This window comes from Micromys minutus, assembly GCF_963924665.1.
Source record: "Micromys minutus genome assembly, chromosome: 1".
In the NCBI taxonomy this organism is placed as follows: domain Eukaryota; kingdom Metazoa; phylum Chordata; class Mammalia; order Rodentia; family Muridae; genus Micromys; species Micromys minutus.
Genome location: NC_137969.1, coordinates 40,063,515 through 40,075,816, shown reverse-complemented (window position 1 = coordinate 40,075,816; position 12,302 = coordinate 40,063,515). Strand labels below are relative to the sequence as shown.

Sequence of the window (12,302 nt, the reverse complement as noted above, 5' to 3'; positions counted from 1 at the left end):
TGCTTTGACAACAAGGACCAGCTTCACTGAAAATGTAAATTACAGTACCAATAAGATGCTTGAACATCTATCCCACGCTGAAAAGAATCTAAATAGGCCCGAGTTCCAACAAGCTGCTCATAAGGTTTTAGACTTCAAAGTATTTTTTAGAATTTGGATTTTATTTATTTATTTGCTTGTTTGTTTATTGCATTCAAGTTGTTCAATTGGTGAAGTCAAAGAAATAATTTTTTTTTTCAACTCTGAAAAGTTCCAAAATCAAAATGCCCTGCTTCCAAGCAATTCAGATAAGGGAGATTCAACTGTAATTGAAACTGCACACCTCGCAATGACTAAGCTTACAGTAAAGAATGTTGATGTTAGGAGAGAACAGTCAAGAGCACACAGATTTCTCGTACTGATTTGGTTCTATCCGTACATAAACTTGAAGCTTGCCTATTGTGTTATCTTTATCAAGCAATCACAGAAGGAAATGATGCTGTGCTATCATGGTTATTCAAATAAGACAAAGTGTGGCACTGGCCGTGCTGTGCTGTGGGAGAGCGGTGAGCTCCTCAGAGGCAGAGCGAAGGTATGGGCGACATTTGTACACATGTTATGCAAATGCACCCAGGCCCTTTGCAGCTATCCTTGTCCTCAGTGCTGAGGCATTCTCAAAGCTCACTGGACTTAAGTTTCACTTTCAGAAATGGAATGGAATGAATGAAGTCTGAATTTTATGGTCTTTAGAGATGGATATGATCTTCCTATGCAACCCATAGTCAAACGTGTAGCAGTATGCAGGAAGAATTTAATGCATGCTAGTTGAGTCAACTATCCTGAGAGATGAAATGTATGTAAAAGGTTCTTCCAAAATTTATTAAAGTAAACTATCCCTGCTAGTAGAGCAACACTGGGTGTAGGAATCAGGGCTTAGGAGGCTGGGCAGGCACAGAGGCTCAGCAAGCTGCCCCAGGACTGACAGTGTGCTGTGGCTTTACTCTGTCATCTGTGTGCTTTCTCGCCTCACAGTGCTGATGTTCGAGCTCATTTCTGAGTGTCTATCTGAATGTGGTTCTTTTGCATATGGAGGCTGAGACTGGATGGGAACAAGGAGGGGACCTATGGGTCCCTGCCGAAAGATCTTTTGTTCGCAGAGTTTCTGTAGTTGCTGAGTGTCTGTGGACATTCAAGGCTTCCAGTGGCAGAACTTACACACAGGGGCTTATTTTGCTGCTACTTTATTCCACGTAGAACCTGAGTGTAATTTGAAATGAGCTTGGTGTGAATTGCAGTAACAACACAAAGAGGATCATTCTGAGTTAAAGGGATCTTACAGGTCTTTATCCTCAAAGAAAGAGCAGGTTAATTGCTTTGTCTCTGATGTCCAATACTTTACATGGGATTATGGACCTTCTGACAACATTGTGGCTTGCCCAATAACTTTTTTTTCTGTTTTAGGTATGGGGAAGGGTACATGTGTTATGACATATGTGTGGAGGTCTAAAAACAACTTTGTGTAGCTGGATTTCTTCTACCTTTCCATGGCTGTAGGCACTGAACTTAGGTTCCCAGGCTTACAAGGTAAACAGCTTTGCACACTGGAGTGAAATCATCACAGGGCTGCCCTGTATCTGTTCTGTGCATCAGGCAGTTGTGAGTACATTGGCACCATAGACAGTCTTCACATATGTTGACAGTGTGATGTCTATGTAGAAAAGAGCACACATTGACGTTTGTGGCTTTAAAAATGTTTCAGTAAATTCATATGCCTGTGCATACAACACCTAAATTAAGACACAGGACATCATCTGCTTCCCAATGACCCTCATGTAGCACACCTGGACCTGAAGTAAAGACACAAACCAATCAAGAAGCACAAGAGGAGTAGACTGGAATATGGTCCCCATGTGACTTGTGCAGGAGGAGTAGACGGTCCCCTTGTTACTTGAACACAACCTAAGCTTAGCACATGTAAGTCAACACAAAAGACTACAGGGTTTGTTCAGTTCACCAGTTCCCCTCCCCATCTCTCTGTCTGCCTCCCCTAAGTCCTCCCCATACCTCTTATCATGACTCCATGGCTTCCACATATTGCAGACCAGGAACTTTTCCTCACAAAATTTACATACGGTATTGGGAAAGACATCGTCTCCATGCCATTGCATCCCCAGCCAATTAAAACAGCAAACTCCTGGCCTGGGTTAGCAACAGGCAGAGACATGGACATACAGATACATAAATTTTCTGCTAGGATGGTGCCACGGGGGCAGGGGCGGGGGCCAGGGAGGACAGAAGTCAATACTGAATCTTTTGGAAGAAGTTTTAGAAGCTCCTAGAAATCTGCCATTCCTTAAAAACAAAACGTTTAGAATTTCAACACTCAGGAGGCTGAGGCAGGAATCTCACAAGTTCAAGGCCAGTAGAACACTATAATGATACCCTATCTCACAGAAGACAAATAAAAGAGCCAGCAGAGGTATTATTACCCCCGAAAAACTATGATTAGTAGTCATATAAACTGATCTTTATTGTTTTCAGAACAGTTTCTAAAACTATCAACAACTGCAGTCTTCTCCATTAAAATAAAAATTTCAGTAAATGACAAAAACCATGCGATTTCACAACCAGAACATACAGACACAGACACAGGTTCTGTGTGAAAAACAAATCTGGGCACCCCAGCAGGCATCTGTAACCAGCTGATGACCAGACACATTTGATGTAAAATAATAATAGTGATTATAATAACAGAGCATTAGAGAGCCGGAGTCTACACAAAATTGCAGAGCCAGCTTTGTCTGCCGTGAGCACAAACGGTCACTTAGCCTGGATTGGAGTGCACGCTGTACATTTGTGTCATGATTCCTATTTGTCCCGATGTCACATTTGTCGGACACAATCAGGAGTGTGTCGGGATTCTGCATTTTATACAAGACAGCCCAAAAGTCTGTGCAGGTGAAACTCAGTGGACTTCTGTACAGACATACTTGTTTCCTTAGAGACCCATTGCACCTGGACACTGCTATGCCAAGCTGCTTCCCCAGGCAGACACCGACTTAATGATTTAATTGTTCTCTTTGACTGCTGAGAATGACGCCACTAAGGTGGCATGCTTGACGTCTTTTTGTCCAAATGTCTGGGCATTAATTAACTATTATCTCTTCTGTTTAAGGGTACTCTTAACTGATCTGGGGCCCTTCTCTGGCTCAGTAGAACTTCCTGTGAGTGCGACGTGTGACTACCTTGTGGTCAGCACTCTTGCCAAGGAGGTAGGTACATACTCAGAAGTTCCCTATGAATATAAATGAGCATGTAAATCCTGGTCAGAGATCATCACCTGGGAAAGGTCTGCGAGCCTACAACATGCATCCTACACAGTGCTGCTCCTCGCCGCTCAGCAACCCCATGTCTATGGCAGCATTTTGCCTTTTGGCTAATCATTCCAATGAGAGACTGTACGCCACAGAAGAAACCAATGTGCAAAATCTTTTTGATTGAGGCTCAAGAAATTCCAAACTTTCTCTTTTTTCCCGAGGATTAAAAAACAAAACAAACAAACAAACAGAAAACAACCATACACAAAACTCCAAACCTTGCAAGAGAAAGAGTATGCAATTAGCAGTTACCTTTCCTTTACCCCACGGCCACTGGCTGATTTAGCATGCACCAGGTCTTGGATATGTGACATTAAACAATACTACCCTCCTTATATTGGATAAGCCTTATATTTCTACAACTGAGCAATCTTACGAAAATTTAGAAGCTTTTGCCACACCTATTACCAAACAAAACTAAAATTGTCTTTTTCAGAAACCAAGGGTTTTATGCCGTGAAAAAAGATTGGAGTCAGATGATCAACCATCTGGGACCTTTGCCACTCAACTGCCTCTCTCCAAGTCAGGCATATTACTAGGTTTGTGTTTAAAAGGGTAAAATTGAGGCAAAACCTCACTGACTGACCACTGGTTCATCCTCCACATCGCTCAGCCTTCGGTTCTGCCTTTGCTCTGCAAGATTTTATTCACTCCAGAAAACCCAGCACACATTTGGGCAGGTAACTTGACACACTTTCAAGGTCTAATTACTATAGCTGCCTTGCAGCCAACAACCTAACAGCCTGCTCATTGAAAGACTTTGTGTATTGAAATGTTCATCAACTCCAGGCTGAAAAATCAATTACCTATCTTCTCACTGACATGATTGATAGCGACAGTAGAACAATAACTTCAGATCCATTGCTCCACCGACATCCGGGACTTTCCTCTATTTCACATGATAATCATGAAACAGGAACGTGCTTTGCAGGAATTTCTGCCTGAGCCCCGAAAAGTTTCCGCTGTGAGGGAATCAGCAGTGATAAAATGTTTCTTCCTTCTCAGTGAAGGAAAATAACACTATGCTTAGACATTTCTTTGGGGAAAGGTACCTCACCATCCAAGAGTGAACTACTTACGTCACGTTCCACATTCCATTCATTCAACCAACAGAGTTCCTCTGAGTGAATAATTTGTTGTATATAACGATTTCCCCTTAAAAGTGCATGCTCACACCTAGCCTTGCAGAGACAAAGTGCCAGGGTAGGCAGATAGCCTGGTGGGGGAGGGGCGAGTGGCTCTCACCCTCTCAGAGGAGAAGGGGAGGGGAATGGGGGAAGGACTGCAGGAGGGAGTGACCAGGAGGGGGCAGTGAGTGGGAAGAAAATTGAATAAGAAAAAAAAATTAAATTAAATTAAAACAAAAAAGTTACTGGTCACAGGTCTCATCCGAGACAGAATAGTTTTAATATGAGATATTATGTTGAGAACAAATCATCCCTGGTGAGTGTGTGTGTGCATATGTGTGTAAAGTTTGTTGTTTTGTTTCAGAATAGCTGTTTCAATTTCTACTGAGTTTAACTGTATGCTTTCCTTTAAATTTTAGAAGTGACCTGGTGACCACCATTGACCCAGTGACCACCATGGACCCAGCTGCTGAATGGCCACATGTCGCCACAGGCACCAATGACTGTTCCAACAGCTGAACCAGGCTGCTTTGGCCCCCATTTTTCTTGCAAGTATTTTTAGGCCTGTCAAGCAGACAGAAGCTATGACCTAACATGTTTAGAAAATTAATCAAGATTCTAATTTCTAAAGTAATATTTGGGCCAGCAAGATGGTTCAGAGGATAACAGTGATTGCTGCCGAGCCTGAAATCCTGAGTTCGATCTCCAGGATCCACATGGTAGAAGGAGAAAGCCTACTGCCACAAGCTGGTCTCTGATCTCCACTTTAAGGCATTGGCAGACACATGCACTCACTCACACACACACACACACACACACACACACACACACACACACACGTGCTCCAGGGATGTATGTAAGCAGACACATGCACGCACCCACACATGTGCTAAATGACTGTGCTCAGCCCAAAATTTAAGCACATACAATGGGTAATAGGGCATGGGGCTAAATCAGGCAACAGGTATGTAATTAGGGAACGCTAAGTGTGATTAAGATAAATTTCCCCACAGCTTGTGAGAATTTACTATTTTCCTTAAATAAACAGAAACAGGCTTTGACATCAGAAAAATTTAAGAAAAAACTTCTGAAGTCTTTCAGTGACATGAAATATCCAGGGACACCTGTCCTTAAGGACTTACACAAATTCAGTGGATGATTTTATTTTAGTTGTTTTATTGCTGAGATTATAATATAGTTACAACATTGTTCCTTTCCCTTTTCTCCAAACCTGCCCACTTACCTTTCCCCTCTCGATTTCAGAATCCAGGCATCTATTTTTTTAATTAATTGTTATTGCATGCATATGTGCACATACATAGAGTCCTAATATTCATGGCACTGAAGTAATGAAAAATTATTATGATGGGTAAGGAAAGCGCACCATTCAGTTTGCCATTAGGAATCTCATCTTATCGTTCCTAGAGATCATCGCGGTGTCATCAGTTTTGCCCCAGTGTGGACTGCAGGGAAGGAACACTTGCAATCGTCTGAAGAGCAGCACAGGAAGAAACAGCTGTCCAAGTAATCATGACGTCATCCACTCAGTGCACGCATACTCACTTTAGCGGTGAAATTGTCTGGCATTATATTTCTGCTTTCAAAGTGAAGTGCTTTGCAGACTTTCTTGAGTCACTACAGAGGTCCCCTAGTTATGCCGAGGCATCGGTGCCTGAGCAGTAGCCGTAGCCACGTTTTTTCTTATTCTTTATGAATACGCCTGTTTGCTTTGTGAGCTGTGCAAATAAACAAGTGAATGTGTACACCACGTGCATCTTTCAGTTCACAAGTGGCAAATAGTGTAATTTGGCAGGCCTCTGGGACGGGATCCTTGTGATTCAATATGTATTTATTGTGCCTACTATTAAGAAGATGTTGTGCCCTTTGCTTGCTGTAACAGGAGATTTATAAAGCACATAAAATCATCTCGTTGCTCACCCATAGCAAGGTTTGGGAAACTTTAAAATTTCCCAAGTACAGTCTAGAGATTCTAGTTAATTCTTCATATTTTATTGTTACCTTAAAAATAATACTACTTATATTTAAATTGTGTCGATTTGAAGTCAGAGCACTTCACTTTAAGTAATAACTTTCTTTACAGCACTTTAACTAAACCATACATAAAAGAATAAATCACTAACATTTACTATAAAGGACTTCAGGGTGACAGAAGGCCAGGAAAGGAATGTTGCTGGTGTGTGTACTGGGGCTGTCCAGAGTTTCCACATTCTTTTCATTTTGTTTGAGAACAGCAAAAAATGGAGACATGGTGCAACTATCTCTTTTTGAGTAACTACTCCTAGCAATGTGGGAGGAATTAGATCTTCTCTTTTGTGTGCTCTAATAGAAATCTCAAATCACATCTGTTAAACATGACCGGACAGGGTTCTCTGCACACATTCCTCCCCTAGCTCAGCCAAGATGTTAGGTCCTCCGAGAGCAAGCACCACTTTCTCATTCCCCTCTGGTGTATCCAGAACACAAGATATGCTTGTAAAGATGACTGTTCCCATACTCTGCCATGTTGGGCTCCTCTTAGAAGGCATTTCATTTGATGACTTAAGAAGGGAAGATCCGAATTGCAGGGTGTCCAGCAATGTATAAACATTATGGTTTCCAACATGCCTAACGATTGCACATGAGTGACCAAACTGCAACTAAAGAGATGGATAACTAAAAACAAGCCTGTGTTAATACAGAGAGAAGGAGTAAATCCACAACCCTGGCAAGTTTAACATTGGTGCGACAGTGAGCATCTCACAGGAGGGTGCCATGCGGCCAGTAGTTCTGTGGCCAGTGACACAAACAAAAAGGAAAATATTTAAGAAAGTGATGGAAGGCCCTGTTGCTTTAAAATCTACTGTCTCGTAGATGTTCCCAGCTCAATACCTCACACCAAATGCATCCAGACCTTAAACTCACACTCAGCTCCTGTACTCTACAATTTCCCAACTTTCCAGCCCTATGCATGGATTCAGTGACTACCAAGACTTCCAGGTTGGAAGTTTGTATCTTGAGCTGGCATTCTTGCCATTCCCTAAGTGTTCCCTACAACACTGTCAGATCTGCCTCCAGACCAGTCTCCCAGTCACTTGTCCTGTATCCTCCTTCATCTTGCTTCATGTCACCTGTAACAGTCATCCATCTCCCTGTTTCCACTGATACCCAACAATCCAGGCTTCACATCCTGGAGACGTCAAACACCAGCCCCACCTCCTGGCAGTTCTTTAAGTCCTCCAGTAAGTCTCTTCATGTAGAAGAAGATCCAACATTGTGCTGAGATTAATGGAGCTCATCTGGAAGTGTATAGAACATGCTCTCTTTTCCTGTTGACTTGACCTCAGAAGTTCACTAGTGTGCTTTCCAGAACTCGACTCTCGACGGCACTTCTGTAACCTGTGGTCTTTTTGCCCCATATGACTGTTCCCATTTAGGGATTTTCGTGGTCTCCTTAGGAAAATCTAAAAGCAAAACTCTTGAAAAGCATCCTTTATCCTGTGCAGATCTTCCATTTCTTCTATGACTCTGTTGCACACTTACTTATGATTTTTCACTCTGTCTTCTACTAAATAGCTTTTAGATACTTCAAGGGATATATCAAGACCAACTCATTCTCATACCTCAAAATATAGGTAACATCACACAAATTATCTAGAGTGGCTCAAATAGAAAGAAAAGTGTAAAAAAAAAAGTTATAGGTGCCAAGGCCTGTCTGTATATTCAAAGGGTAAACAACAGTGATAAACGTACATAATTACATAATGCAGCTCATGTGTGGGGACCCTTCAGTAGCAATGAAACTGCAGGGCTAATTTGGGGATACCAAAAAGGCATTATAACATTCCCACACTGTAAGTCTAGCCTCTTGTTGATGAAAAGTTGAACAGAGTCAGAAAGGGTACCTGGACTCTAGGTCTATCTCGGAAGAACTCATCCAGAAGTATAAACTTGCAAGAAGGGAATCCCACCCTCTGATAGTGCCCGTACAGTTTCTTAAGCAAGTGGCTGGAACTGGTAGGAATGAGCCATCTTAGCACACACAGTGACCAGACATTTGATAGTGATAGAGCCTTCAGAGGTTAAGATTCCAGACCCAGCACTTTTTTCATTTTAGAAAAGTTATGAATTATGCGGTTAAGTACACAAAGCCAACTGAAGCTTTTGAGTCTATTGGTGCTACCACCTGATTTCAGATAGTGTCACGTTCTACCACTGTGAATGTGCACCATCACCAAGTCAGTCCGAGTACAGGTCTCTTACACATATTTGAAAAGGAGATTATTAATGTTTAATTAGTGATTTCAAGAACTCCACATATTTAGAAGCAATACGATAACCATCAAGATCCCCCTTTAAACTCATAATGTCTGGCACATCTTAGGCAAGCAATAGACATTTACTGAATCTAGAAAAGAGACCTCAGAATCCTGGAGTTCCAGTGGGGCTATCCACCTAACCCAGACCTGGAATGAAAACATAAGCTTCTTGGACATAAAGCCAGGCCTGGGATTCCCAAGACCCAGCCTTCCGAGAGACAGACAGACAGACAGACAGTCTTGAGAAGCCTTTGAAATCTCCTTTAAGTTCTTTCCACCTCTAAACTTCACTGTCTTATTCAGGCTGAGGGTCCCTGCTCTCCTCATTCACAATGCACACAAGCCCTTTTCCAAAGAAGTGCCTTCTCCTGAGCACAGTTGGAACTTGCTCAGAAAGGACAAGCCAAAAGCTTGCCCATGTTTTGTTTTTGTGACTACACTGCCCCCATCAAAGGCAACCCAGGAGGCCACAGCATCTATGAACAGGAAACTAGGCCACTAAACATGCAAACTTCAGACAGGGACTGATCCTCAAATGCCCATTTCCTGGTCCTTATCCTTCCAGCATCAAAACTTAGTCATTTACACACCTAACCTAGCCTGGCCCTCCTACAATAAGGTAGTGAACCTTGGCATCACTTCTTACTACCTCCGGGGGAAAAATCACTATGCTTCTCTCTCCAGAGGTTCCGCCATACAATGGATGAGACCCGCCACTCACTACACACAATGAAAGGATGGGCAATACGCTTAAAGCAGTGTCTGCTCTGAGGCCAAGTATGGCGGATACACTTAAGGGTGCCAGTCTGGAACAAAAGTGACCAATTAAACAAACAAATCTTTTCTCAGTATGTTGCAGAAAGTGTGTCTCAAGTTTTCAATAATCTGCCCTTTAGAACTTAGCCTTTTTAATGTTACTTTACCAGATGAATATTTGTGTTCAAAAGAGTAACACCGAACCACGGTGCCGAAGGGAGACAGAGGTGCTCTACAGGGGCTCTCGTGGGAAAGACTGAGAACTCGGGGTGGGAGTCCCATGGGCAGGCTCACTGATGAAGACTGGAGCCCTTCATCTAAGGAAGGCAAGAAGAAAAGTTGACACTGACCCTACCTGTGAAGAAAAGCACGCCCCTGTTTACTCACTTCACCTTGCTTTTTCCTGTGTAGCAAGGTTTCCCAGACTCCCACTTCTCAAAACCATCGTGGTAATCTTCCTGGAGTTGCTATCAGTCTTTTGTCATTTGTGCCAGTGAGTCTCACATCAAATGCTACAAGAGTGTTTAAAAATTCTAACTCTCAAGATAGAGCCAAGAAATCTGAATGCTTAACGTGGTCGCTAAACACTGGAGCAGAGGTGTAGTTTGTTTTGCTTGTTGATTTTTAAACCCAAATGATTTCATTGTGTAGTTAAGTTGGGGGAACTGCGCCTTACACCCCCTCCAACAAAAGTGCACTGAGCACCAACCCCCAAGTCCAACTTGGATGCCGATGACATCAACAGCAAGTGCAGACCTGACTCCTGGAACCCGAGCGGCTGGATTTTGAAATTGTGCAATTAAACCTTCCGAGGCATGTTTCTCGTGTCAAGTGGGTTTATGGTCGGGTAGTCATGAAGCCAGACTTGTTCGTGTTCCGTCTGGACAGTTGGCGCATGTGATCCATGGACATCAATCTGTTTCTTTTTAATTAGGGGTTACATTTTAGTTGGCCTAATATCAATCGCTTCAAAAAGGACGGGGGGGGGGGAGGGGGTAGAAAAAGAAACCCAAGAGGGAACATCTCAGATAACAAGTAAGAAAGTTTGCTACCGGCCTCATTTTGAAACACCAAGGATGAACTACACACAAGGACCCAGCTGTCACAAGGAGGTCAGCCATACCATTGCAAAGCCAAGACATGCTGCAGAAGCCCAAGCTTCTGGGAAAAGGCAAATTCCGGGATCCCAGGGAATCAGCCATCCCAAAAGACTAGCTCCAATCTGGCAGGGAGCCTTGGTCCCCAACCAGTGCACCTAGCAGGTCCCTGGCGTGCTCAATGCCCAAGAGGCGGGATCGCCCCCCTCCCCCATCCCCCGCCACCCCCAACGTCCTCCTTGTTTAGTTATTTGTTTATTTATTTATTTTGCTAGCGAAGAAGCAAATCACCACCAGCATCATCTTTTCCCAGAGGTCCCAGAGTTAATGACAAAGATATTTCCCACAGTTGCTGTTAATTCGGCGAAAGGGCAAGCCACGCTGGGACTCAGTCTACCAGGTCCTGAAAAAACCCTGACGGAGAAGAGAGGTGTTGGGGACGCGCTCAGGAAACCGCGCGCCTCAGAGGTCCCGACCTTGACCAGAGGCGCCTTGGCTCTTACTCCAGTCCCTCAACTCCCAGACAGTGCTGGCGAAACATGCCCCCCCCCCCCTTGTGGATCCGGGGTCCCTGCGCTCTCCCTGACAGTACCGGGCACACGTGCGCCAATGCTCAGCGCCTCAAGGTGTCCCGCACCACGTTTCTGCTCCGAACGCCTTTTGAGCGCAGAAAAGTGAGGCAACTAAGTTGGCAGCAGTCGAGAGCCCCGGAGCGCACAGCCGCGGCTCCCACGCTGCTCCGGCAGCCCCTCCGCCCCAAGCCAGGTCTCCCTTCCTCTGGCCGCCCCAGTCTCGCCCATTCCAGACATGAAACGTCCAGTTCCTCCTAAGGTCCCCGCCGCCTTTGGGAGCCAGAAGAGGAGGGGCGGGCGGCTGGGGACGCGGAGTCCGGAGCGGAGGTTGGGACTGGGCGATCGAGCTCGCAGGGGGCGCGGGCCGGTGGGACACGCCCTTACCTTTCTTTTCCTCCAGCGCCCCACCTGCGGCGCAGAGCGCGGCCAGCAGCACCAACAGCTTGGTTCTCACGGTCCCTGAGGGTCGCATCTCTGCCCGGGAGAGGTTAGTTCTGGCTCTCCGGTATTAATCCGAGACAGACGGAGTCCCACGGTCGTGCCCGGTGACTGCGTCGGCAACAACCCGAGCCGGACTCAGGCGCGCGTCCAGGTGACCCGTCGTCAGACTGGGAGGCGACAGCCTCCGGGACTCGCTCCTGACGCTCTAGCCCAGGTGGAGCGCACGGTGCGGGAAGAAGAGGAGAGAGGCTGCTGCGCGTTGCGCTGGGGCTGCCCAGACGTCTAGCTCGCCCTGGTCGGGACGTGGGGGAGGCTGGGCGGGGAGGAGGAGGGACTAAGTAGAGGAGGAGGGATCCAGAGGAGAGGAGGAGGAGAGAGTCAGGAGAGAGGAAGCGCTCTCCGCAAGGATCGAAAGCAGGCAGTGTCCGGAAGGTGGTGGTGGATAGCCTTCACCACCACTAGACAAGGCTCTGGGGGCGAGTCCTGGCTGCATGCGGTGGGGGCAGTGGGTGGTCTTTGGGGCTAATTTCTGAGTTGGGATGCCACTCCGCTGCATTTTAGGACCTAGGAAGTCCAGCCAAATCGATCAGGGTCCCCTTCTTCTTTCTGTGTCTCACATCTTCTTTCTTCCAATTTA

At 45.2% G+C, this 12,302-nt stretch overlaps 1 protein-coding gene across 1 annotated transcript in view; it reads right to left on the bottom strand.

The window, feature by feature from the left end:
* EGFR (epidermal growth factor receptor) overlaps nt 1–11,740 on the bottom strand; it is a 153,692-nt gene extending 141,952 nt beyond the window's left edge. Inside the window, exon 1 of the mRNA XM_080942386.1 lies at nt 11,609–11,740. Within this exon, the coding sequence (XP_080798512.1) occupies nt 11,609–11,696 (88 nt within the window). The 5' untranslated portion in view covers nt 11,697–11,740. The remainder of the gene's footprint in view (nt 1–11,608) is intronic.
* Between the last annotated feature and the right edge of the window lie 562 nt (nt 11,741–12,302).